The sequence below is a fragment of the Gymnogyps californianus genome, chromosome 27 (genome assembly GCF_018139145.2).
Source record: "Gymnogyps californianus isolate 813 chromosome 27, ASM1813914v2, whole genome shotgun sequence".
Lineage (NCBI taxonomy): Eukaryota > Metazoa > Chordata > Aves > Accipitriformes > Cathartidae > Gymnogyps > Gymnogyps californianus.
Window position 1 is genome coordinate 3,046,971 of NC_059497.1, and position 27,435 is coordinate 3,074,405.

Below are 27,435 nucleotides of genomic sequence, written 5' to 3' on the forward strand. Positions count from 1 at the left end.
TGACATTTAAAAAACAACCCAAAAACCCTAGAAAAACCCAGTGCCCCATAAATTACCAGTTTCTTCCAAAACTCCTTGTTCCCCATCCCGCCCTCCCCAAACATCCCAGAGGACCAATGGATCCCGGCTCTGACATGCTGCGCTCTGAGCGATTGCCGCTGGCTGCAGCGAGGATGGAGGGCCGGGAAAGCAACCGAACTGAGCATGTGAAGAAACAACCCGAAGGCTTTGGACCACCGTCCTCCTGGCCCTCTCCTCTGTGGGAAATGGAAAGCCCTCGGGGCCGCAGCAGCCGGGCTGCGGATCAGCTGGGGAGCAGGACGTGCTCCAGAAAGTAGCTGATGGAGTCCCAGTGCTTCCAGAGGAAGAAGAGGAAGAGGACGAGCAGGGCGGTGCTGAGGATGCGCATGCGGGTCTTCATGAGCGGGGTGATGAAGTTGGCGATGGTGGAGACGAAGACGAGCAGCACGGCCATCAGGGCCAGGATGACGTTGATGAACTTGCCCAGCAGCGCCCGGGCGTTGGCGTTCTCCACCCCTTCCAGCTGCACCACTTGCTGCTGCTGCTGCTGCAGCTCCAGCTTGGTCACCCGCGTCAGGCAGGACTCCACCGCTTCCTGCGAGGGAGGACAGCACATCAGGGCTGGCCAGTGGCTCCAAGGGATGCCCTGCGAGGGCTTTCGGTACGTGCCCCGTGCTCTCAGACCTTGCTGCTGCAAAGTTTTACTTGCACAGCTCAGATGGGTGACCGCCTCGGCTGGAAAGGTTTCCCGCTGCAAACCCTTGGCCCGTGCGATGTGCAAGGCACACCTCGTCCCGCTCTGCCTGTGCCAGGAAAGGTCTCGGTGCTGGGAGTACCTACTGCAGCAGGGGAGATGACCCAAACTGGGACAGTGGGGACTATGTGTTGGCCCACAGATGGCTTCTAATAGCCCAGCAGTGCAGCCATCCACCCGCAGCCTTGCCCTGCCTTGAGCACCCGGGGACTTTAGCACAGTGGGGACTTGCTGGGGCAGAGACAGGGATTTTGGGGACATGGCTTAGTTACCTGCTTCTTGCTGTGACAGCATCACAGTGAAGACGGACCTCATCTGGAGGGTGCTAGAGAAAGGGATCCCCTTTGCCCACCCTCTTTCCCAGCCCAGGGTCCCTCCCTCACCCTGTGGATGGAGGGTGCTGTGAGGGGCTGAGCCCTCACACTCCCCTACCTGGATGTCCCGTGCCCTCTCGTAGGACTGGTAGGCCACCTTCTCCTCCATGCTGGCCAGCTCCTGCTTCAGGTTGGTCATTTCGTTCTGGTGCAGCTCGGTGAGGTCGTTCAGCTGCTCCTCCAGGCGCTCGTACCTGCGCACGGGGAGTGGAGGGGTGCTGGGGCAGGCGGATCTCCCCGCAGAACCCCCTGCCCTCCTTCCCCTGACACTGGGGAAACCGCCTGGCCCCTCCGACCCACCCCGCTCCTGGCTGTAGCTGCCGAAGGGAAACCATTGCATGGTCCTCCATGGGAGCGGTGCTGCCGGCGGGTCTGGCAGTGAGGAGGGCAGCGGGGACTGCAGCTCCCCACATCCCTGGCATGCAGGGCTTAGCCGGACAAGCCCAGGATGGTGGCCTTGTGGTCCCCAAAGAGCCACCCTGGGTGACATGTGCTGCCACCCTGGCACCCACCCGTCCCTACCTGTACCGCTCCTCTTGCAAGCACTGCGTCATGTAGGTGTAATCCCGCTGCAGCTGGGCCTTCAGGTCCTCCATGGAGTCCTCCAGGTGCGACTGGCTGTCTTTGATCTCCCGGAGCTCCTCCAGGATGGTGTCGAAGTTATTGTGGTGGCTGTCCAGCGTGTTGGACTTGGGGCTCCCCAAGCCGCCGGGTCCTGCCCCTGAGTTGCTGCCACCAGCCGAGCCGGAGGTGGCACTGGAGCACTCATCGTCGCTGCCGTACTTGGGGCTGGAGACCAGGGTGGCACTGCCGCTGAGAGCCCGTGAAGCCTCCTCCGGGTGCCCATCATCCAGCGTGTCCTTCAGGTGGGCGATGTTGTCTGCGCTGCCGAACTTGTTCCGGATGAGGCTGGCGAACTCCCGGGGCTTGGAGACCACAGCGGTGTGGGTGGCCTGGGACAGACCCGAGAGCCCTCCCTTGACGCCCTCCACCACGCCGCCGCCGAAGCCGCTGATGCTGGAGCGAACGTTGGCACCCACGTCCTTGAGACCCTGGTGCATGTCCCGGAAGACATCCTTGGGCTGCCGGGAAGGGCCGTTCTGCTCGATCTCCTTCAGCTTCTTGTGGTAGTGCTCCAGCTTCTTGTGCAGCTGCGCGATGGTCTGCGCCGACTTCTGGTTCTTCTTCTCGAAAACCTGCTTGATGCGGGAGGCTTGCTGCTTGTCCGCGTTGTTGGCCAGCTTCAGGTACTCGGCCACGTTGTCATCCCGAGCCTCCTGCTCGATCTTGATCTGCTCGGTGATCTTGAGGATCTTCTGGTGCAGGTGCTCGATGGCGGCTTTCGTCCTGTGAGGGTCAGGGGTGCCATCGGGGACGTCCAGGCAGACGGTGCCGTCGGCGTCGCCGTGCCCGGCGGTGGAGGGCAGGCTGAGCGCGGTGACGTCCCCCTTGTCCAGCTGCGAGCAAAGAGAGAGGAGGGCGATGCTCAAAGGAGGGAGCTGCTGCCCAGGTAGCCCCCAGGGAGGGGGCAGGAGAGGAATGGGGCGGGGGGGCAGAGGAGGGAGAGGGAGGCAAGAGCTGGGCAGGAGAATAGTTAACCAGAGCAATAGCGAGAAGTTGTTTTTTTTCCGGCTGGTTAAGCATTTCCCAGCCATACCACTACCGCTGGCATCCAGGAATGAGCCAGTTAGAGGGTGCAGCAACAAAATAATTAGGGTTTCAGGGCTGGTTTTGGCCAGTGGCTTTCAGCAAGGAGCGTCCGCCGCCGGGAGCTCGACTCTGACTTTCCACCCTGCTCTGTGCAGAGACGGGCACCCACGTTTCTGGGCTGCTGGACACCCAGCGCCAGCCAGGGAAAAGGAGCAAGGAGCTAAAACTGGAACCCATCATCAAATCTCCCACCAAACCAGCAGTGAGAGCGGGGATTGAGCAACCCAGAGGTATTTTAGTCTCATTTTCAGACTTTGGCTTTTAGCCTAGATGCACACAGGAGTTTTTCAGCTGAAGAGAAACTCTGCCGTAACCCCAATTTGTGGGTGACTCACAAGCAGCTCCTGATCCCCAGAGAGCTGCCGTCCGGGGACTCTTTTGCTTTCTTTTCCAAGGTTTTTCACCTGGCAATGCCAGACTCCTCTTGCAAACACAAGCTGCCACCTAGAAAGTTCGGACACATGCTGATTTCCGTTTCACAGATGGAAAAATTGGAGCTTTGGGAGAGGATATCACTTGCCTGAGGCCACACTTAAAATCACTGGCAGAGCCTGGACTGCAACCCAGGGTCCTGCCTCGCGCTCTCCAACCCGAGCACGCTGCTTTGCCACTTGAAAAAAAATCACTAAATCTTTCCAGTTGCTGGGTTTTATATGCAGATTCTTATGCAAATCTCAGTGGTTGTATAAATGGCTCCTGGCTTCTAATTAAGAGCTGCTTGAAAGTTAAATACTGTTGGCAGACCTGAATAATTTCTAATTTCCATCACACTTTCCCCGAATGACCCTTTAATAGGGATAATGCTGCGAGATCATTACTTAGGAGTGTGTTATCACCAGGAAATGCCTTGCGCGGGAGGGAGGAATGTTCTCAAGATGCTGCTTATAAACGTTCCCGTCTGCAGCAGGTCCCACGTGGGGCTCGGAAAAGCAGGGGCAAACACTGCCCTCCTGTTATTTACTTGCATCTCCTCCTTCCCCGGTGCTGCTGTCCTGCCGGGAGCCCGGGGGTGTTGGTGCTGCATGTGGGGGTCTCAGCCTCCTTGGGAGGCAAAAGCAGACAACCACAAGCTCGGTGGGAGCATCCCCCGGCCCCCTCCCCAAGACTTTTCTTTTCTCTCCATTGCAGCAGTGCTAAAGCAATCTGGGGCAGGGGCTGGAGGATGAGAGCAAAAGGGGAGAACCCAGCAGCCCCCAGCCCGCAGGCGGACGTGGGGCAGAGCTGGGAGCCAGCTTCAGTCCGGCTGGAGCTGCTCTTTTTTAAAAAAAAATAACACCCAACAAACCTGCAGAGTTTTCAGATCCCGCTGCCAGGCTATTCTTAGTCGTTCGGCTGGGCTGGGCCCTCCAGCTGCCCCACGAAGGGATTTGCTTTGGTTTCTTATCGAGGGGTGGAAATTAGAAGCAGCAGGAAACAGACTTTTTGCCCAGATGTGCAATTCTCTGTACAGTAAGGGACAAACCGGCCGTGGCAAAGGAAAAGGCAGCCCCGGAGATGCCGAAATGGGAAACCCCAACTGGGCCAGTGAAAGGGAGAAGTTGCTCAAACTTTGTTTTCAAAGAGGGAAAGATTTGGGAATCACCCAAACCTTTGCCCCTGCAAAGCCAATCTTTTGGATTTATTCGTGGGAGTATATTTGGGAGCACAGGGGGAAGGGAGGGCAGGATGGATGGTGAACGGCATGGATCCGACGCTGCCCATCCATGCTGACGTGGCTGGGGTGAAATCCTTTCCCCAAGCCCCACCGAAAGCTCTGCTCTCTCAGACACATCATAGGAAAGCCACATCAGGTTATTGCTTTGAAAACAACAAGCAAAAAAAGACAATACCAATCTCTGCAGTATTAGCAGACAGTGCCTGCTAAATCCCAGCAAGCCTAAATGACTGCGCAGTGGATTTAACGGGGGGATTAGTAAAAGCCACACTTTCCCTACATGCAGAAAACGTTCTGGTAGGCACATCAAAATGAAAGTGCTCTTTTCCAGCGCTTGTTTTCCAGGCAAGCTCGGAGGGGAGAGCAGGGGCTGATGTGGGATGCAGGAGGAATGCTGGACGCAGGAAGAAGAATTATTCTTATCAACAGAGTTCAACCCAGGAGAGCTGAGATATGCAAAAGGCTCAAGCTAATAAGCTGAGCAAACAGTACTTAGAGGGCCACGGCCGGGCACAATTATGCAATGCTAGTTTATTTGCTGCTGCAGGTTTGATGGAAGAAAGCCCAGGCGGCAGGTGAGGAGCTCGGGGCCCAGCAGCTCGCTCGTGGCCGTGTCCCCAGCGCGAGGCTGCGGGTCTCCCAGCACACCCACGACTGGGAGGGATTTAAACCCATTCTTAAGAAATTGCGCATTTATTGCAAAGTTCAGAACAAAACTCTCAAGACACTTACTCATGCCCTGAACTCTTCTGTTTTCCATACCCTATAGCCTACTAGGATGTGCAGCAGATGAGCTAACGCTGTGGCTCCTGCTGCATTGACCCCGAGCGAGGACTTTCGCTACGAAGTGCGACTGTGGTTCCCAGCTGAAATACAACACAGGGATGAAAGGGCTGTGGGAAGGACCATATGTGCCTTCAAGCATGGAAAAAATAAGTACCACCGAGCTGTCGAGGGATGCTGGCATGCAGGGCAGACCCGAGGAGCTGCTGCACTGATCCGGCAGATCCGCAGCATGGGTGTCACCATGCCCCGGGCCCTTGGTGGCTGTGGAAAGCCACGAGGGAGAGGCCACGGCCGGCAGAGAAATGCAGGTGGGCAGTGGATGTGGGGAGGTTGATTTTGGGGCAGTCATTAAATGTGGGTGCTTCTGTGGCCCCTCTTCCCCAGAGCACTTTATCAGTGCAATTCAGGACAGCATCTGTCCTGTGAGTTGGTGATTGCAATTAGCCCAGCGTTACAGGGGACACTCTGGGTGTCCCCAGTCCCGTCCCCGTCCCCACGTGCGTTCGCAGCCCCGTGCCTCCCAGAGCAGAGCTGCTATTCCCACCAGACCACGTTACCCACCCCAGTCATTGAAAATAGAAGCAGGAGCCCTGACTCACACTTCCCACCCTCCTTTCAAGCCTGCAGCAGAGACCGAAGCAGGCAGCCCTGTGTCCCCCTCCATGCCCTGCCTGCCCTGCCTGCTCCCGCACCGTCCCTGGATGAACACAACAGGCTGGCAGCAGCTGCCTCCGCTAATTTACCAGCCTGAAGAATAATTTTTCTTACATAATGTGGGGAGGCACGTTAAGGGTTTCAGCTCGCAGTAGAGCTTCCCACCCTGTCTTTGCTGCGCCGGCACGGATCGAGCTGGTGGGTTTCATTCACCGAGCACCAGAAACGGAGGTACCGAAAGCCCCTGCGGGTCTCTCTGCCCATCGCCATCCTTCCCGCCGTCTTATTCTAACCCCAACAACTGCGGGACCTACCTCCATCACAGGCAGGGCTCGGGTCCCCCAGGGCTAGTCGGCGTGGGCTGCTCGGCTGTGTCCCCGCAGCGTCCCGGAGCCCGGCAGCGATGCGCAGGCAGCGCTGGCTGCCATGGCAGGGTGCCTGGCTGGGGGAAAGTGGCAGCTGACGGCAGCAAAGTTTTAGGGGAGCAGCAGGGAGGGAGGAGGAGAGCCCTCCTGCAGACCCCCGTCAGCGCTGGCCCCGCGTCCCCTGGCCCTTCCCGAACGCGCAGGGACTGAGCCGATGGCTGCAGCGGGATTGCCGACTCAGGAAATCTGCCAGAGCTGTTTACAGCTCTCAGCGACTAGAGCTTTCAGGGCTGTAATGCAAAACCCCCCTCATCCCTGTGGCGGGATATTCACACGCCTCCAGCCCCATACGCTGCCTGTGCCCTGACGCAGGGGGTCGGAACGGGCTGCTGTCATCTGCTGTGTCACATACCAGGACATAAAGCCCGGGAGAGGCAGGGGGAGGCATGCATAAAGCAAAACGCTGGGTGGGACCAACGCACGGGAAAAATACAGTCACCAAGCAAGGAGCTGGGCAGCCTGAGGGAGCTAAAAGCTGGGAACCAGCCACTTGTGCCAGGATCAGGTGGTGTCTTGGCCCATGCCGTGCACTGGGATGGACCCGGATCCGGCCTGTTCACACCACGGAGAGCGATGGGGAAGGTTGCACCGACCCGATTCTGCCACGGGAGAACACGCAATGCACAGAAAACACATCCAGCCGACTGACCAGATACAAGTGTTTGAGACTTTACGTGCAATTAAAAAGATATTAAATGGGACATCCGAAAAGCAAGCAGGGACAACAGCAGGCTCTGGTTCTGCAGAAGCCGGTGGCAGTCTGGAGTCACCCCCCAGGCGCTGCATTTATGCTGGGGCCAGTGGAGCTGGTGAGGGGCCAAAGTGAAAGTCCTGGGCGAGAAAGGAGACCCAGAGCTTGTGCGTTTGACTCAGCCCAAACCCGTGGGGCTGCACAGAGCAGGGTCGATGCAGCCAGCGCTGCAGGATCAGGCCTGGATAAGAGCGATTGAGGGAAGCAGAATTCAAGCCCATAGCCTTATGCTGTGCCAGACCAAAGCCCTCAATGTGCCCTGCTGATGCTGGGGCTGTTTGAAACCTCAAACCAACTGTGGCCGCAGATCAGAGCATCTGTGCAGCCGCAGACAACGGGCTAAATGAGAAAGGTTCATTTGCAGCTCTCTGCTTTAGTTATTTCTCAAAAAAAAGCAACAAGACAACAACAGCTTAGGAAGTATTTTCAGCCACACATTGAATTGTACAGGCCGGACCGATGAGCTGATTGTGACCTAGATGCATGTTTAATGGGGAAGACCGTGCTGCTCCCACAGCCGAGACAAGCCGAGCACCGCTCAGCCTCACGCTTCCCATCGTCTCTTGGGCTGTCCCTACGTCCATCTGTACCCTGGAAGTGTAATCTGCCGCAGCGGAGAGGCTCTGGGTGCAACACCGCACCTCTGAGCCGCCCTGCAGTGCACAGCCAGCACAGCCCAGCCAGCGCTGCCCGCGCTGGAGCTGGCCCTGCCTGGGTTTAGCAGCTGGGGCAGGCAGCACAAAAATCCACCTGACCTGGCATGGATGGATTTGAAAGGTTTGGTTCGACAGCTCCACAAAATCACCATCCCCAGGTGTCGGTCCCTCTGTATCTTGCAAACGTGAGCTCCCCTAAACCTCGCCACAGACACCGCTCTTGCAACATCAGCAAAGCATCCCTGCGGGAACACTTCCCTTCCAGGCGACATCGGCTCTGACAGGTCTGGGGCAGGGGCTGCCGCGGGCTGCCTGTGCTGCCGGGCCACGGGAACACAGGCGGCTGCAGATAAGCTGACCAGTGTGACAGGAGGACACGGGCACAGAAGCAGCAGCCTTCACTTGGGCTGCTCTGAGCCAGGAAGGCATTTCCTTGAATCACCTTTAGCCCGGCACTGCCAGACCCTCCTGGACTGGCACCGGTGCCCGTGCTCATAGCTCTCCGTGCATCACTGGGTGCCGGGAGCGGGGAGGAGGCAGAGCTGGAGCAGTCTGTCATGGACTGATCCGTGACATGAAGCTGCCAAAGCACAGTTCAACACCAATAACTAAAATCCTTGGCCCCTTCTAGCCCAAGTTCCCGCCGCTCCGGCACCGGCACTGTGCACGGCACCCTGCCCAGGGCATCCCCAGCCGTGCCGCCGTGCCTGGCAGGTGTTTATATGAGATGGTGCTTGGGAGCAAGGGACAGGCTGAATCAACCACGCGGCAGCACAGCTCACCAGCGCTGTCTTCCAAAACCGGTCTTGGCTGTTGGCCCCGCGGTGGGGAAGCAGCGCTGGAGGGACCCGGCTGGTCCCCGCACTCCAGCCCTGCGCTGACCTGGGCATCCCCGCAGGCCATGTAACCCTTAAGGGAGGGGCTTCTACACACGGAGCCATCGGCAGCCCCCCTGTTTCTCGGTCTGTCCTCTCAGGAGGACAGGCTCTCATAGGCAAAAGCCTCCCCTCCCCATCTGGCCGCAAGTTTGCGTGAGCAACCTTTGTGCATGCCAGCGCTGAGCCCCTTCCCTGCACACCCGCCCGCTGTTCGCAGGCACTGGCAGCGGGCTGTGGTACCACCCATACCGAAAGGCACAGAGAAGAGCAGATTCCCCGGTAAGTTAAACCCACCAGGAGCAGAAACCAGCTGTGCCTACCATATGGTGCTCAGCCGCGCTGGGGAAGGGCGAGGAAGGCGCAGAGTTTCCTCCCAGTGCCTCACCGATGCTCCAGAGACGTGGGGTACAGCCAGACCCTGTGGGCAACGCCGCAATGCTGCCCACGGGGACCGGTGCTGGCAGCACACACGGCTCCTTGCCGGCGTGGGTAGGAGCAGTGTGTCTCCCGCGGGCAGGTGCCGCTCCTCGTCCGTCCCTCCGATCCCACCGAGCTGTCCCAGCGAGGGTGGATTTTGCAGCCTGGCCAAGCCCCGGGCCGTGGATGCCTCTGGGCATGACACAGGGCAGATTACCGAGGGACATTCATCTTTGGTTTAACATCTCTCATAGTATCACTTCTCGTTTTAGCACAGGAGCCAGAGGTCACTTCCCATCACTCTTCCGTCGCCTCAGCGGGGCAGGAAAAACCCCCAGCTGCATGAGACACTCTGGAAAACACCCTCCCTGCTCCGAGCTCTGCTTTCCATTTCCCTCATTCAAAGCGCCAGGGCCAGCCCCGAAGCCCATCTGCTCCCCGCCGGCCGCTCGCAGCCGTGCTGCAGGCAGCGGAGGGAAGCGCTTTTTGGGGCTGCTAGGCACAGCCCTGCTTCTGTGCTGCGACTCGGTCCTCCCAGCCTGTGGTTAACTGTAATGGCCCCCCCCCCTCCCCGAGCCCCCCACACCTCCTGCCAGCTCACAGCCCCCTGCAAACCCTGCCTGACCTGCCAGGCTGTCCCTGGCCTCGGGGAAGCACACACAGATTTCCCCGGAGGAGGCTGAAGAAGTGAGGATTTGATAAATGCCAGGGTGCTCAGGATGAGACTTTGCAGGCAGCCTGCTGCAATGACACCTGGAGAGCATTTTTTTTATTTCTTGGGGACCTCAGGCAGCTTGATTCTTAGGAAACTGCCTGTTCTCAGCTCTCCAGTGCAAGGGGAAGGTTAGGGTTAGCAAATAATTGCAGAAGCAAGAACGTCGCCTATTAATGCCCCAGCAAAGCGAGGTGGAGCAGTGGTGCAGCATCTCCTCTCCCGACGGCACAGCCTCCCGTCCACACGATGCAAAAACCCCGCCAGCACAGGAAAAGCGGGGGTTTTGCAAGGAAATTACCCGAGAGGTTGGTGGCGGACTCCCCTTCATCCTTAGCACCAGCTCTGCTTTAGGAGATTTAGTCCGCTGCTTAGAAAGCGGCAGCTATGTTTTTCAGGCCTGCCTGTAAGAGGCAAATTTTAAAATAAATAAACCCCAGCTCCCATGCAAAGGAAATCCCTGGATAGACACAAAATCACAGCACATTTGGTGTGTGCCAGTGCTGAGTGGTGCAGAATCTGGCCCTGAATGCTTACAAAGTCCCGGTCCGAGCATCTCAACCAAGAGACAGGTCACCTAGTGATGCAACACAAACACACAGCAAATTTTGGACTCGGGCTCTGCCTTCGCTGGCTGGCACGGGCAGCAGCTGGGGCTGGGCTTAGCTGGAAGAGACAGGGCCTGAGCTCAGCGCAGAGAAGCAGGTACGAAAAAAAGGAGGAAGACCAGCCGAGCTGCACTAGAGTGTCCTCGACCGGGCTGGGAAAGCTGTGTACAGATTATCGGGAGCCAGGATGCTGATGCAAAGTCCACCGCTCCTTAACCTCACATTCCCGAGTGCTTTTGGTGTCCAAAGCAAGTGACTTCTTGGCTAAGACCTCAACCCTTGCAAGCAGTAGGCCACACAGAACCCAGCAGCAGCCTGACCTTTGCCTGCAGGTACCACCTCGCTCCTCACCCCTTATTCCTGGACATCCCGAGTCCTTGCCTTGCCGGTGCCTAGGAGCAGGAAGGAGAGCAGAGGAGGGTACTTACAAAGACACCCAGCAGAGAATTTAAGAGCAATATCCTTTTCCCAGGACAGGAGTCGGGAGGATGCGGTTCCGGCATGAGGATGCCCTGGTCATTCCTGCAAAGCGCCTGGCCGGTGCTCCGCAAGGCAGCTGGATCCTCTCCTTCTGTCATGGCTGCAGTTAAGGAGTCGAAGGGGCAGAGGATCGTACGACGTGCGTTTGCAGAAGAGGTACTACGAGGCTCTGAGGCAGCCAAGAACAAGCAGCACAGGCTGGCGAGCAGGGAGGGAGCCCGGGGGAGCGGGAACAGGCTGGGTGCCACAGGGGCCGGTCCCGCTCCTCCAACTGTGCTGGGAGAACAAACAGCACCGCCAAGCGCTGCCTGGCCGGGCTGCCTTCCGAACCATGCAGGGAATAAACAAACGAGCTGCTGCAGTTTCCCGGTCCCCAGTCTGAGTTGGGATGGTGCCACCATCCCACAGGGCTCTCAGTGGCAGCAGGCGGGGAGCGTGCTCCTGCACAGCACCCGGCGAAGAGCCCCGCGTAGAAGGTGGCTGCGTGGGTGCAGACGGGCAGATCCCGGGATCCATCCCTGCTGCCCGCCCTGGGCTCGGGGAGTCCCTGTGCCTCTGTGCCCATCCATACCATGCAGACCCCAGCGTTTCCTAATTCAATGCCACATCCTCTGGGTTTGGGACTGTCCCTTGTGCCCTGGGCTTGCAGGTCACCAGGAGGGACACCTCTGCAGAGATGATTCAATGACCATCCCTCATGGGTGAAGCTATTTAGGGCCCTGCCTACGCTTGGAGAATCTTTGGAAAAATTCCCGCTGTTGTTTTTACTGGAGGAGTAACCCCGGGAGCTCCAGCAATGGTGCTGCTGTGTCACTTGCTGAGTGACACAGCATTAAAACCACCAGCAGCACCCCCAGCCCATGCTGCAGCTGGGTTTCGACACCTCTAACAGGGCGCTTTGTGCAGCCGGGGGGATTTTCGGCGGCTTTTGTATGAAGAGTTTGAGGGGGAAGGCAGGGAGAGGCAGAGCCGCAGCCGCAGGGAGGCAAGGAGTCACAAGGCAGGACCCGGCTTTGCTCATCCTGACTCAGGAGCCAAATCCTGCTCTCAGCTACAACTCAGCCGCCTGCCTGCGGTGGCAGGGGATGGGCAGGAGAGATCGCGGCATGGGCATGAAACCCTTGCTGCCCCAATCCTGCCCTGTCCGCCCTGAGCATCCACCCCGCACACCAACCGCCCGCTCGACCCAAATCCCCCGGGGGCAGGCGGGAAGACGGCGTTCGCGGCGCCTGCCTGTCGGGGAGCGGGAGCTGCTGGTGGGCTGGAAACAACAGCCATATGTCAACGAAGGCTGAGGAACACGATGTCTTTTGCTAGGGGGTGAATCAGTACGAAAGTCTGATATTCTTCTTCTCCTGAATTAATTAAGCAGCAATCTCGGGTATCTTTGTCTTCACAGCTATTATCTGCTTTTCCCAAAGTGCTCCTCAAAGCACCATCCCGACGGGAGTGAGGGAATGAGTTCCCAGCACCACCCTTTGCTCAGAGACTCGCATTCCCCTGCGACACTTGGGGAGATGGAGGCAGAGAGGTGGGAGCCGACCTGGGCACGAGGACTCTCGCACCTCCAGTTTCATGATGCCCGGCAGGCGCTCAGTTTGCAGCTGATGTCAGCAGTTCCCCCCCAAAACCCTTGGCACTTGTAGGGTCTCCACACACCGGTACCCCCTCGGGACCCTGCCCGGATGCCGAGGGGATGCCCAGCCATGGGGCCATGGGGCTGCAGGGAGGGCAGCTTTACACCACTGTTCCCTCTATTCACTTTTGCAGTCACCACTGGCCTATTTTAGCTCCTTCCTCTGGGATTTTAGCACCAGAACTCGCCCAGAGTTTGGGTGGGAGGGGAGGATGTGCTTTGCCTCCATTAGCAAATCCTCCTAAAGAGTTGCAAGAGACTTCACCCAATGCATGGAAATGTTGGCCCTGCTTCCCAGCTGGGGAAACTGAGGCAGGGAGCAAGGGGAAACCCCTGCCTGGGTTAGACATGTGGGGACAGCAACCAAAGCAGTGAGACTCGAAGGTCCTGCGTCCCCTTAGCTCCTGCCAGCTCCTCGGGGATCCTTAGGTGCTCAGCACCTCCAGAAAGCAGGCTACCTGCTCAGGAGCTCAGCTTCAAGCTTCTGGTTTTAGGATTGCTGACCCCAGTGCCACAAAATTCCCATCGAAAGTGAGTTTTAGGGGCAGCAAAGCGTTCACCAGCACCCCACCATCTGAGCCACCCCAGTGCGCCCGGCTGACCTCCCTTGCCACCACCACGTCCTCAACCCGCTGCAGGGAGAAAGGATACTCAAGAAGTGCCATGGAGCAAACCCGGCTTCCTACCAGCAAGTCCCTGGCCCTCGGGCATCTCCCCTCCGAGCTGGAGTCGGGCTGGGGCTGCTCAGCACCCCAACATGCCGTGCCAGCCCTGGGGGGTCCCGGCTGGGCTGCGCAGAGTCCCCATCCCTGTCCCCGTCCCCGTCCCAGTTGTCAACTGAGCCCAGTTCTGGGTAACCGGAGCCGTAGGAGGCGAGAAGCCACATCCCCGCCCTGAAACCGAAGGCGGTCGGATGCCAGCGGGGCCGGAGGGAGCCAGGACTGAGCTGGACGTGCCGCAGCCAGACAACAGATGCCTGGGTAGGGGAGAAGAACTTTGCCTGACGGCCCCAAGCTGCCGGGGGTGAGGGCTGAGCCGTCCCGCAGCCTCCCAGCCACCGCTCGCCCAAACCCCTCCATGCCCATGGGCCACAGCCGCCCCGGGGGTGGATGCTCAGGAACTGCGGGTTTCTCCCTGCTGACTATAATCCGTCTCGTCCTGATATAGCCGCTGACCCGGCAAGCATCTAAATTTAGCGGGATGAATCTTGCCCTGTGTTCGGAGGGCTGGTGCCCTTGAGGCAGCAGGATGGTGGGGATGTAAGGACAGGTCCCCCCTGCAAGGCAGAGCCCCAGGACACTGCGGACCACCTCCCACAGAGACTGGGCAGGCGGCAGGAGACCGGAGGGAGGAGACGGGAGCAGGGAAACGGCACACTCGGGCTACGAGCCCATAAATAAGCGCGGCTCGCAGCCGCTCAGCAGCCGGCCTGGCCCACAAGCCCAAAGCCGAGACGTGACACGAAGCCCCCTTGCTCCCCCCCGTTCCTCTCCGGTGTCTCACGGGAGAAGCATCTGCACCGGGGGGGCCAAGGCGGCTGCGGGACGGGCACAGGGTGGCCGCGGGCAGCGGTGGCAGCTGGTGCTGTCACTTGCCGAGGGACAGCGAGGGCAGACGGGCACGGAGCCCGGCCAGGGTCCGGCCCCTCGCACCCCTCGGGGGATGCTCCGCGGGTCCGAGCCATGCTGCCGGCCAGGGCTGAGCACTTGCACTCGTGACACTTGTGAGCGGATCCCTCTGGGATGCCGGGGAGAAGCCGGCTGGGGGTGTGCACAGACAGACAGACAGACGGACAGACACCCGTGCACGCCGGTGCGGTAACGCTGCCCTCTAACGGCCACCGGTCCCGGATCCAGCCCGGTCGCACGGGCTCCTTGCCGCTCGCCCCCCGCCGCTGCTCGGGGTGGGTTGTGGGGTCTCGGAGGGGCCCCGTGGCCCCGGCGCAACGCGGGGGGCTCACCTGGACGTGAACCATGCCGCAGTCCCCGCAGGCGTCTGCGCAGCTCCCCGGCAGCACCAGGCACAAAACCCCGCGGCCGCCCCGGTCCAGCTCCGGCCACCCCAACGGGGATGGGGACGAGGGTCCCCCGGGATGCTCTGCCCCGCCAGCACCGGTGCTTGGCTGTCCCCACCGCCGTGGGGGATCGGGGTCTGTGGGGAGACCCCACAGCCGCTGCTGCCGGAGCCGGGGCCTCGGTGGCCGTCCCAGCCAGTAATGCCCATCTGCCCGCCTCTCACAAGGCGCTGGCGGGTCACCAGGAGGAGATTAGTGAGATAAGGAGAAAGCTCTCCAGCACGTTCCCATCGCCATGCGCGGTCCCTGCCCGCAGCCTCCCCCTGCCCTAACCGTGCCGCTGCCACCACTGCCGTCACACGTGCCACCGCGTCCGCAAGCTGGCACGTCCTCATGTGAAACACCGACACCGGCCACGTGCTCCCTCGGACACATCAACACCAATGTACGCCCCAAATATGCCACCTCGCTTTGGCTAAGCAAGCGAGCCATGGGACTCCTGAAAGCCATTTCACTGCTTGAAATCCAGTGGTGCACCCGGCCATTGGTACCTGCAGCCCCGGAGAAGTGGCTCCCCCAGCTCGCCAGCAAGCAGAGATCCGTGTTACTGCAAACCAGAGAGCACGTACCCCACGGGCACACATTGACCGGCTGCGGTTCTTGGAGCAGAGTCAACGTACAAAACCTTGGTCCCAAGCTGCATGCAATTGCCAGTGGGAAGCAGGGGACGTCCGAGTCATCCCACCCTCATCGGGAGCTGCTCTTTGCACGCACAAGGTGGGCAGAGCGCGGTGCGGAAGGCTGCGGGGGGGGGAAGCCACGAACACATGCGCTCCAGGTGGGCATCACCCTGCAAAGCAAAGCCTTGTCCCCAGTGTGTGGTGCAGGTGACAGCCCTTTGCTGGCCCCCCAGCCCCAGTTGGGGGTTACCACTTGGCGATGCTCCCCAGGACAGGCAGCTCTGCCGGGGCACAGGGCAGCTGCAGGTGCAGGCAGCGTGCGGGCAGCGCAGGGGCACGCGAGGCATCTCTCCGATTACACCGTGAGCCCCAGCCAGAACCGGCGCCCGGCGCAGAATGCCCAGACTGTGCCGTAGTCCCACTCGCCTCCTCCAGCCGCCTTGTCTGCTCCCCGCCGCCGCAGCACCCCGGCAGCTGCCTCTTGGGGGGACTTAGGGGGTGCAGGGGGGAGGAATCATGTGTGCCTGGCCCCAGCAGGGTGGAGGGTGGCCCAGCGCCGGCGGGGGCCGCAGGGTGAGGAACCGGTGCAGGTGAAGGTAAGGAAGGGAAAACTGCAGGAACTGAACTAAGAAAAAAAAAAAGAAAAAAAATCAATAGCTGTTCAAAAAGCACTTGCTGGGGCTGAGCGATCCCATGAGGGATTAATCCAGTGTGTGCTCAGGCCCTTACACAACAGATGGAAAATTCAGCATGAAATTTCTGGGGGAAAAATGCCTCTTTCACAGGAGCCTTGCGCACCCCTGGGGCAGCAGCTTCCAAACTGAAGGTGAAATGGGGAGGAGGTGTCTGACCCCAGCAGGACAAGGCAGAGGCGATGTGAAGCGATTGCTGGCCCAAAGCCCCAGCGCAAACCCGCCTGCCGGGGTCTGGCGGAGCCGTGCTCGAGCCCAGGGCACGGCAGCACCAGCCGTCCCTGCGGAAGAGGAGCCGGTTTGCTGTGGGCAGGAGGCTGGGTTTCCTGAGGGCTACGGAAAAATAATACGGCATGAGAATATCACATAGCTCTTGTTTCTCTAAATAGGTTATTTTTCCACTGCCTCACAAAGGCCCAGTATCGCCTCTCTTCTTATTATTCTTTGTGTCATATGCAGTTAATTATTCATCCCCTTTCTGTGCTCTTTGTGCTGCTCCGTGAGCAGACACGGACTCTTGCCTCCCTCTGGGTGCTTCTGTCCCAGTGCAAACCGCTTTGGCTCGAAGCTTCAGCCGTAACCCCAGAGGGCTCAGCAGGACCGGGCTCCTTGCAAGGCCAATGTCACAGGCCAGATGGAAGAAATTTTGGCTGCAGATGCTCAAAATAACAAACTGAATGGCTCCTGGCCCTGCTCGGGCACTTGGTCTGGGTGCGGCATGCCAGCGAGGAGGAGCGGGGACTGCCAGGAAAGGGTTGAGGTGCCTTGATTTGCACACAGTAAAGGGGGGAGAGGAGGACCTGGGCAGCAGTTTTTTGCAAAGCTGCTGATACAATGACGTGTTTATCCTCTGGGACCAGATTCCCATGTCCCGGCGGTGGCCCTGTCCCTGCACGGCTGTGGCAGGGGAGCAGAGCTGGCACCCACTGCAAGCTGCGAGCGTCAGCTGCAGCTCAGCGCTGAAACAGCCGAGCGAAAACAGAAAGAAAAAGTATCATCTGGTTGATCCTCTTTCCATTAGCTCAGAGGGCAACAGAAGTCTCCAGGTCAGATTTCCCTCTCAGGGACTTGGTGCCAAGGAGAGAGGAGCAGCTGGGTGGGGGGGCGTGTGGGAACCATCACCCCCAGCCCCTGCGCCCGCTGGGTCCCACTGCTCAGGGGGAGCGCATGGACCTGACACCCCTGCTGCTGTCCCACCCCAGCAGCTCTGCCCAGCCACTGCCACCCTATGACACAGCTATTCCTGTAAAAGCCACCCAGCCACCCACCCAAGAGCCCCCGCGGGGTGCTGGAGCCTGCCTGGCCATCTCCTCACCTCAAGCCCTAGCGCTTTGCAATTCACTGCTGGCATTTTCAGGTAAATTAAAAAAAAAAGAGGATGCATCTAGCCCTCAGGCTGCACAGAGTGGTTTGAGAGCATGACACTCCCCAAGCTCCAAAGGCCAAGGAGAGAAGCTGACAAGGAGAATCCCACCAGCACCCGAAGCACTCTCACCGCTCGCACCGTGTCCTCAGCATGCTGTGCCGCTGCGCTAATCTCAGCTGTTTCATAATTAACGGGGCTAAACGCTAGATGGAAATACCATCCGCTCTATTCGCTCTGCACAGGGCGGTTTAAAAATCACTTTGGACGGGACCAGTTTGCAGCTGCCTGGCCGAACCCTTGTAGACGCCCGGCACTGGGCTGCCCAGGATCCCCTCCGACCCCACGCTGGGGGTCCCACCCCACTGGCACAGAGCTCTTGCCGAGTCCCTTTCTTTTTCCCTCAAATCCTGCTCTGGGAATCGGATCAGGGCATGTCCCTGCCTTCACTTCCCCGCAAGAGGAGCATCAACCTCAGCAGCCTCCGGACCCGACTCACTCCCGAGCAGGGGCTGCCGCCCACCGTCCCGCACACCCGGTGCCACCAGCGCTGCCCCGAGGCACAGTCTCCTCCCGACAGCATTTTGGGGTGCTCCACACCCAGTCCCACCCTGGCCCCCCAGCATGGGCTCGTGCCCCCCAGCCACCCAGGGATGTCCCCACAGCGCAGCCCTACCTTATCGGCCAGGCACTCGGTGTCCTCGGTGAGCAGGTAGACGGCCCCGCTCTCGGCCAGGAGGATGGCAGTGTCGGTGGTGGAGGAGGACCTGGGGCGGCCCTGGTGCTGATGCAGGATGGCGGTGAGGCTGCTGTCCTGGGGGGCCTTGCGGACGAGGTGGGGGCTCCCCTTCTGGGGCTCCAGCGAGCTGCTCTTGGCCCGCCGGCTGCCGCTGTGCAGGCTGGTGCCGACGCTTGATGGAGGGGCGAGAGCGGATCTGCTGCAGCACCCGGTTGAAGGCGGTGGGACGCGCCGGCAGGTCGTGCAGGGACATGGCATAGGAGACGCGGTGCATCTCCGGGGACCGCTCCTTCTCATCGGGGGAGTCGTGGTCGGACATGCCGTAGTGCGGCGGCAGTGAGTCCTGCGAGTTCTGGTGCTCCCGCTCCCGTGACCGCCGGCGGCTGTGGAAAAGGTGCTTCAGGCCATGGCCAAACATGGACCCTTCGGACAGCTGCTGGATTTTCTGCAGGAGAGGAGAGAAAACAACCCCAGTTACTGTCAGGAAGGGATGGCATCGCCCCGCTTCAGCATACACAGGTCTGACAGACAGTGCCCATGCAGGCACCGAACCAAAACATGAAGCTCGAGGGCTTCAAATGCTTCTGGAGGGCTCCGGGGACCCCACACCAGCCCAAAGGGATCTGCGAAAGGGAACAAACCCTGCTGCCAGCACTGCACTTTATACCCGTGGAAAAGTATTAAACATTAGCGGCCATTTGATGGCATGCAGGGCTGAGCACGGTGGCTCGGGATGGCTCAGGTATGCAGCTCCGACAGCATTCCCCACGCCGGAGGGAGGTCTCTGATGAGCGCTGGCTACCCCTAAAAGTAGCAAGAGGAGCAGAAAGACCCTTCACAGCAATGGAGGGAGGAGGGTGCCTGCTGCAGCCAACGCCAAGTGCTGCGCAGAGACCCCAACTCTGCGGGCGGCAGGGATGGAGCAGCCTTTTCCCCAGCTAGACAAGCCACTGCTACTCCCAGCCGTGGAGCCTTGGCCACCGATGCGCTGCCGAGAGCCACCTGCTCTCCAAAATGTGCTCCAGGAAGGATCGGGAGGGCTTTTCCCCAGGGGATTTTCCATGGCCTCTGAGCACAGCATGGACCAGGCTGGCCTCACTTAGGGGGGTGAAACCGCAGCTTGTGGCCCAGTGCCACCAAATCCAGTCCTCGTTGGGCAGCAACTGGTTTCCAGCAGGAGATGGGGGCATGCCACTCCTCCGGGTACCCCCGGGTCTTCCTTTCCCAGTGGGCTGAGACTCACATTCCCACAGAGCACACGGCTTTTCTCGTGACAGCTCCTGGGAATCCGGGTGGACGCTAGCTGCGGCGAAGTCATGCAATATGGATGGCGGAACAGATCGTGCTCTTGATTACAGCGGGGTCAGCCCAGAGCGGTTTCCCCGCAGTCACTGGAACGCCCAGATTTGCATCCACGGGAGATTTTGGCTGGGTGCCCTCCGCGGTCCCCTGTGTGTGGCTGAATGGCAGCAGCGGCGTGGGCAGCAACTTCCAGCATCTGCAAAGGGCTCAGTAGATCCCAGATTCCTGGTCTGTCGCAGCTCCCAGGCAGCAAGTGAACGATCTTGGGACATCAAAAGATCCTCTCGCCTCCTGAAGCAGCCTCAGCTACCGGGAACCCAGCAGATCACAAGGCACGAGTCTGCCCCGTTGCTCTCTGTCTCGATTTTGGAGTTAAGCCGAGCACCCCACCTTTGAGGACGCCAGTCCTGACCCTGCTGACGTTCAGGGGCATTTCACCACTGATTTACTGTGGCTGGGACTCTCCCCAGGGATGCTGGTTCCCATAACTGCAGCGCTGCCATCAATTCATGCTTGAAAACCAGTGTGAAGCGGGCACAGAACTGGGAGCTACTTATAGCCCCAGCGGACACTTGGCAAAAGCCCCGGCTTTTAGAAAAGCAGTGATGTTTGAGACACGACCTCCAGAGGCTGCAGACTGTGGAGCATTTCATGGCCATACAGAAAGGACTCCTTCTCCTAAAAATCCCAGACATTAAAACCACAAGGTCCAAATCCATAAGGGCCTAATTCCCATCACACCTGTAATATTGACCGGGAATCAGCAATTAGATCCTGTGTCACTAAACGCTGTAGGCAAACCCTTTAATCCTTCTGTTATCCATTCATAATGAAAATTTCTATTCTTTTGGTTTTTCCTAGGAAATATATAATAAATCTACGGTGCCAAATTGCTACTTCAGGAAATAGTGATTTAAATTTTATTCTATTTATAGAGTCTCTATGGAAACAGAGACAGCATTAGATAAGTAATAACTATAAACCCACAGATTTCTACCATCAAGGGTATGGCATACCCTCGGATGCACAGTTAGCCCTTTAGAAAGTCCAAGTGAAAAGAAATGACCAACTCCCTTCCTTGAGGGTAATGAAAACAAAATAAAAGCGAAGCTAGCAATAAAGGAGAGGATGTTTTTCCAGCACCAGCGTGGAGGTGGAAGCCAGCCGCCCTCAGGGGGTTCTTGGCCCAACAGCTCGATCTGATAGAAATTCACCTTTTAAAAGAAACTCTCCTCAGGCCCTTTCCAAGTTTTCCTGAAAGAACCTTTCATGGGCTCTGCAGGTAGGGCTCCCGGCGGGACGGTAAGGGATCTGCATGCAAAAAAGGGGGAGGGAAGCAAAAAGAGGAATCCCAGCCCTGCTGTTCTGGGCTTGAACCCACCGGATCGATGGCTTGTCAAGCTAAAGGCTTGTCTACATTAAAAAGTTGTCAGGAGTGGTCACCATGAACAAGCCATTCTGCAATGGTTATTGCAGGGAATTTGCTGATGTAAAAACTCTGGTTTTTTATGTTACTCCCGGATATTACCACACGTCCAAAGCAGAGGCATTTTTCTGGCACGAAACTACTTGTGGCTCAGAACAGAGCGTCTGCACAGGCTATTTTGGAACAGCCGTTGCTTAATAACTGATGCAGTGGATACAGAGATCAATTTCTCAGTGTAGACAGCTGTAAAACACTAAGATTAATACAAAAATATCTTTATTTCTTTTGTCTTTTTCATTAAGGCAGCCAGGGTCTCCTGCTCGGCAGCGGGGACTTCTTTCCACGGACTTCAAAGGAGCGGCTCCTGCTTCACGTCCCCCGTAAGCGGATCAGTTCTTGCCGGCTGCGGCGGGGTCAAGCCCAAGGCACACGGTTTGGCTGAGCACAGCTCCGGGCTGACCACGGTCACACCCGCTGCCTCCTTCTTACGTCTTTATCCACTGATGGAAAGTAATCGCTAAAATGTGAGAAGCCAAGGCTGCACGACCCTCCCTTGTACCCATCCCACTGCCCTGCCTGCGCTGAGAGCAGAGTCCTGGCCCTGCGGGGACACCGCAGGGACAAGCCACGCCTGGCCAAGAGCTGAAAAAAAAACATTTAAACCCAAACCAACATATCTTGCAGGAAAACAGTGACTTGGATGACTGTTTTGTCTGGGACACGGCTCTTTGGCAATGTCCCAAGGGAGAGCCAGGCGCTGCCCTTGCCCGCTGTGGCAGGGATGTGCATCCCCGCCTCCCGCTCGGGCCGTGCCGGGCTCTCCAGGGCCGGTGTTCCTGCTGCTGCCAAATGCCCACGCAGCCTGAAACCTCCCAGTTTCTCACTAAATGGTTTTCCAGCTCCGCCCCAACATCCGAACCTCTTACTTGGCTTTCAGACACGCAAGGAGGGGATCTTGTTGCCATGACCTTACAGCACAGCCACATGCTGCGAATCCGGCTCAATTATTATTATTATTATTAATTACTTATATCCCTGGCCCGCCCCGAGGCTCCAGCCAAGACTCTGCAGCCCCTTGGAGGCATTGCACAGACACAGTGGAAGACTGTCCCATCCCATCCATCCCATCCCATCCCATCCCATCCCATCCCATCTCGTCCCATCCCTCCATCCCATCCCATCCCATCCCATCCCATCCCATCCCATCCCATCCCACAGCACTTCGTATTTTAAGGCACGAGGGGAGCCATTCCCCCAGCAAGGAGGGACGGGGAAGGCCATGCCACTGAGCAGCTCGCAGCCCCACAAACAGCAGCAGGACCGTGGGAGGTCCGGCTCGCTCCCGCACGGGGTTTCTAGTCTTCTTGCTGCTTTCTCCGGCTGATCCTCCTATGGGTCACCAGCAAGGGGGTCCTACCACCACCCCACACCCCACTGCCGGCAGCCAGGCTGGGGGCCGGGGGCAGAGTTGTCCCCCGAGGGTGGCAGCCAGCCCAGTTGCCCCTCGCAGCCCTATCTCACACCAGCATCCCGAGCCTCCGTTCCGCCGCTCCTCCCGCTGCCACAAACGCCAAGGAAAACGTATAGATGTTCTAAAATGGAAAATAAAGCCCTCCCCCACACACGCTTCTCCTCCCGGGGACAGGATGAGAGAACAAACATGTGACAAACATTAGTCATGTTGTTTAATGCACTACTAAAACGCTATAGTGACACGCAGCTCCTTAAACTCTCTCCGGAATAACATCTGCGGGGCCGGCACTGACTGCCCGGGGGGCTGTGGACCCCCGCGAGCTCCCAACCTCGGCTGGCATTTGCAGGGCAAGATCTCTGCTGCCGGTGCCAAGAGGAACCAGATGTGCTCCCGTGGGAATAATGCAGCGAGTGGCAGCCCCCGACCGCTTCTCCCACGGCTGTCACCTCTGCGTCTCCTGAATTGACTGCGGGGATGCTGAGAGCTGAAATTCGGTGGGAAGCGAGGATGGGGACCCTGGGGGGTCAGATCTGGCGGGGCTGGGACCGTAGGCAGCTGGGCACAGAGCGCTTGGCCTCAGCCGAGTGGCCCACACCAACATGAGCGTGTGTCTGCTGGGAAGCATCGCACAGGTCCCAGGAGAGCAGCGTGCCCCGGCCTCAGCTCTCGCCCCTCCACCGCGCCTGGCACAAACCCCGGGGAAAGACACTGTCCTTCTGGCTGCACCCTGCCCGGGAGGATGCTCTCCTCTCCCCGGGGGGCCAGGGGGTCCCGGCGTGCAGCTCCACAGCAGTGAGAGCAGGGACACGCCGGGGTCCCTGCCAGCAGCCCGTGAGCTTTTGATGAGCGATGCCCCCGGGGAGATGATGGATGCGGCCGCTCCAGGGACCGCGCTGCTCCTGCTCGAGCTGCTTGACAACAGCTCCATCCCGCTAACCGCAGGGGAGCCAGCTCACCTTGGCGTTGTCCTTTCAAGACCAAAATATGCCTGGAAAATTGTTCGTGCGAGGGATTAAATATAAATGTACCTGAGGGTTTAGAATAGGGGCTGGAGACCTTTACGGAGAGGAGGAATCCTCTACGGAGAGGAGGAATCCTCTGCATCCTCCCTGCAGCAAGCAGCCTGCACAGGCACAGCCATGGGGGGGGCTCTGAACCGCCCCAGGGGGTCTCCACCCCCAGACCCATCCCCTTGTAGTGAGAGACCTTTGAAAAAATTAAACTAGCTGAGTGGGTTTGACCTGCTATGAGGAAATGGGAAGTTAATGCTTCACCCCATCCCCTCCGGCCACCCCCGTCCCAACCCCATTGCTCAGGGCAGGACCTGTGCTGGGATCTGCACGTCCCGTGGTGGGACCTCCCCTTGTCCTTCATCTCCCTCCTCCCCAGGAGAGGCTCCCCAGCTCCAGAAAGCCCAGGGGAAGCTTTTTGTCCATGGATGTGGGGTTTGGATCAGGCCCTGGGAAGAGGGAAGAGCTTAGGCCCGTGCCTCTGGACTCCAGCTGATCTCGGCTTTCGGGTTCAAAGGAGAGAAAGGCGGGAGCCATGAAGACCAAGATCATGAAACTGGAGATGGAAACGATGTCAGGCTTCAACTTTCAGCCCTTGGCCAGATCGGCCCATTTGGGAAAACAGAGAGAGAGAAAGACCCAGGGAAAACCCAGCTCTGAGATGCTCAGGGAAAGTGGGAATGGGACCAAGCAGTGAACGCCTTGGTGGTGGGACACCCCGGCAGCTGCGAGAGGCTGGATGTCTCCTTCTGCAGTGTTTTGTATGGATCCAGTCACTCTGCTGCAGAGTGCAGAAATCCCTGCCACCCAACATATTTTGAGCAGAACTGTGTGTCATGCATCTGTTTTGCTCCTTGCCAGAACTTATTTTTTTTTTCTCTTTTCCCCTAATGGAGCCCTCGCTCTCGGCAAAGGAGCTGGAGTCGGGGCTGGGGAACGGAGAGCTGCCACGGATCTGCCGGGGTTAGGGGATGGAGATGACACAAGGCAGCCTGTTGTTTCCAGGTTGCCAGCTCAAATCCATCTTCGGCTGGCAGCAAACAAAAGTTTACATCTGATGCTTGTTCGCTGTCCACGGGGAGATGAATCTGTGGGTCTCGGTGTGTGGCACGGTGCCAGCCTGGGGACAGCAGAGGGGCCGAGGACCGGCTTGTTTGAACCCACCCCACTGCGGCGAATGCAGTGCCGCTCCAGAGGGGGTTTGGGGCAGGACAGCTTTTAAGATTATATTAATGATGCCACTAATTGTAGCAACAGGAGGCGAAGTGGCTGAATCGGTGGTGTCTGTGGCGGGGCCAGGCGGAGCGCCCAGCTCTGCTGCGGAAGCTGTGGGCAGCACCGAGACGCAATTTTTCATGCGTTCTGCCTGGCGAAGCAAGTTTGAGGATTCACTCCATGCGGGCAATTAATTGCTGAGCTACAAATGTGTTAAAGGTGAGCATCGCGAAGCAAACCTGCATTAGGGTATCATACTTGCATCGATAAAATCAATGGGCATTTGGCCACTGCTGTTGCTGCGAGCTGGACCGGGCTGCAGACCAGGTTGAGCTCCAGCTCAGAGCTGGACACGCTGACCAAGGAACGCTTGGCCTGGTGGCCATCCCCATCGGAAGCTGCGGCTCCTTTTGCCTCACGCTCCCATCCCTTTCTGACTCACTGTGCAGGTGGAAAGGGCCCTGGGTGGGATGGAGAGGGGCTAGGGGATGATGCGGATGAGAAGCACCACCTTGGCCAAGCCAAGTCAAGCCTCCTCGAGGTAAGGGTGTCCCACCCCACCAAGCCTTGCGTGGCCCTGAGCACCACATCCCCATGGATCTGTCTTCCCCTGGCACGGGACTCTCCCCTCCGGCTGTTTTTAGGGCAGCAGCAGCAGCTGTACATCCCGTCAGCAAAGCCAAAACGGCCTCAGGAGCAGGAGCTGCTGCTCGGACATCGAGGAAAAGGCACCACGTGTCCCAGCAAGCAGCGTCCTGCAGCCACGGGGCTTCTTGTGCTTAAAGCAGCCGAGTTGTCCTATGGGAACAGCGGTTTTTATTTCCTGGCTGCCTTTCTGGAAGGGATGCATGCAGGCATGGCAGCAGCCTAGCAGTGCTGGCTGTGCTTCCCAGCTCCCACGTGACCTTGACCATGCCGGTAAGACCTTCTAGGCCAAGTGGCAGGCTGGGGTGCTCCACAACAAGGGTGTCCATCCTGGATGCCAGGCTACCCCTGGGTGACCAGGGACATATTCCACTTTTGTCCAGGTCTTTTTGAAACCAAAGAGTGGAAGCGGCACCTCCGTACCACCGCGGCACGACCGCCTTTGACAGCACTGCCATCAGCACGCTCTGCCTGCGGCCACAACGTGCTGCAGCACCTGAAAACACCAAAGTTACAAGCAGGGAATTCATCTCTGCAACATAAAACCTCACCGCATCCACGCCAGCGGGACTCTGTTGAACAGCCGGGGCTCAGAGCTGCTCCGCTTTCAAACCCATGGGAAATTTCTGCCCAATTTCACCCGGGACCGCCCCAGCCTGCCTGCCCGCATCTCTGCCCGCACCCTGCCGCCGGGGACCGGCTCCCTTCCCTCCCGCAGCGCTGCAGTGCCGCGTAACTTGTTTTCCTCATTAACCGGACACAGCCCGAAGGCACAGGAGGAGCAGCCTCGGGGCCATTTATACACCGTCACTTCCCGGCTGCTGCAGCACTAATCCTATCAGCGCGGCTGGCGGTCCCCTGAGCATCTCCTCTACGCTCAGCGCTGGGGTGACTCTGGCAGTTATTTACTGGGGTCTGCTCAGCCCCTCCGCAGGGGGACAGCCCTGTTACCCCCAAAAAAAGCCTGCTCGGGTGATGGCAGCCCGCTCCAGACCTGCCCCGCGGTGCGACCCTCGTGCCCGCAGCCCCCTTGCCAAGGGGGGTGGTGTCACCAGGGTCCTCCCGCCTCTCCCACCGCTGCCCTATTATTATTGCTGCTCTTGGTAGCCAGGCTGCAGCAGGGCCAGGGCCTCGGCGGTGCCCAGCCCTCTGCGTGCTCGTGCAAGCCTGCCACGAGGCATCTCGACCCTGGGAGGTGCCCACTGTGGGGGCACCCACACCCCAGGGGCATACCCTCCCCTGGGAGCATCCCCAGTGCAGGAACATCCCCAATCTGGGAGCATCCCAACCTGGGACCTCTTCATCGCAGGACCATCCTCATCCCGGGACCATCCCCATCATAGGACCATCCCCATCCCGGGACCATCCTCATCCGGGACCATCCTCATCCGGGACCATCCTCATCCCGGGACCATCCCACATGCTCCAAGGTCACACCTGTAGCAGAGCGGGACCAGGGTGTGGGGATGGTGGTGCCCCACCAAAGCGTACATCCCACCAGTAACCCCGCTGGGTGCTCACCACACCGCTAACCCCAACGGTAATGCCATAGGGTGCTTGCCTGGTTCGTAACCCCACTGTTGACCCTAAGGGGTCCTCACTCCTCCAGTGATCCCACCGGGATGCTCGCCCCATTGCCAACCCACCGGTACCCGCCTGCCGGTGCCACCGCGGCTCACCTTCAGGTCGGGGGGCTTGGTGCGCGGCGGCGGGACAGCGCCCGCCTCGGGGGCCGCCGCCGCCGCCTCCCCGGGTTTGGCCTCCATGGCGGCGGGGCCGGGCGGCTCCCCCGCGGCGCCGGGGTCCTCCTCGGGCTGCCGCAGCTCGTCCGACCGGCACCGCTTCATACCGGTGCGCCGTGCCCCGGGAGGAGGGGGCGCCTACGGCCGCGGCGGCGGCGGCGGGCGGCGCCCGGGCGGCCGCTGCGGGGCCCGCGGGCTGCGCGCCCCCGCCCCGCCCGCGCCTGCCCCGCCGTGCCCGGGCCGGGCGGCGGCTCCGCGCCGCGGCGGCTCCGCGCCCGCCGGCACCGGCATCGGCATCCCCCGCCGCCGCCGCCGCCGCCGCCACCGGGGCCTGAGTGGCGGCCGCGCCGGCCAATGGCGGCGGGAGGTGGGCGGGGCCGACGGCGGCGATTGGCGGCGGCGGCGCGGAGCTGTCGCGGCGCGCGGTGCTGCCGGGCCCGCCGCCCCCGGCCGAGCCGGTCCGCGTAGCCCGGAGACGGAGCGGCACCCCGGCGCGCCGCTGCCCTGCCCCCGGGACGCTGCTTTGCCTTTTGTTTCCCCTTTTAAAATATATTTTTTTTATTGTAATTCATTTTTTTTTAATTTTTAACTCGCTCCCCGCGCTGGAGCCCGCCGCA

At 59.5% G+C, this 27,435-nt stretch overlaps 1 protein-coding gene across 1 annotated transcript; it reads right to left on the reverse strand.

Annotated features, from left to right (window-relative positions):
* Positions 1-112: 112 nt before the first annotated feature.
* Positions 113-26,923, reverse strand: TMCC2 (transmembrane and coiled-coil domain family 2). The gene is given in 6 exon segments (XM_050911405.1): positions 113-616; positions 1,208-1,343; positions 1,672-2,606; positions 17,942-18,172; positions 18,174-18,449; positions 26,756-26,923. Coding segments are annotated over 6 exon segments (2,058 nt in total). The 3' UTR covers positions 113-304.
* Between the last annotated feature and the right edge of the window lie 512 nt (positions 26,924-27,435).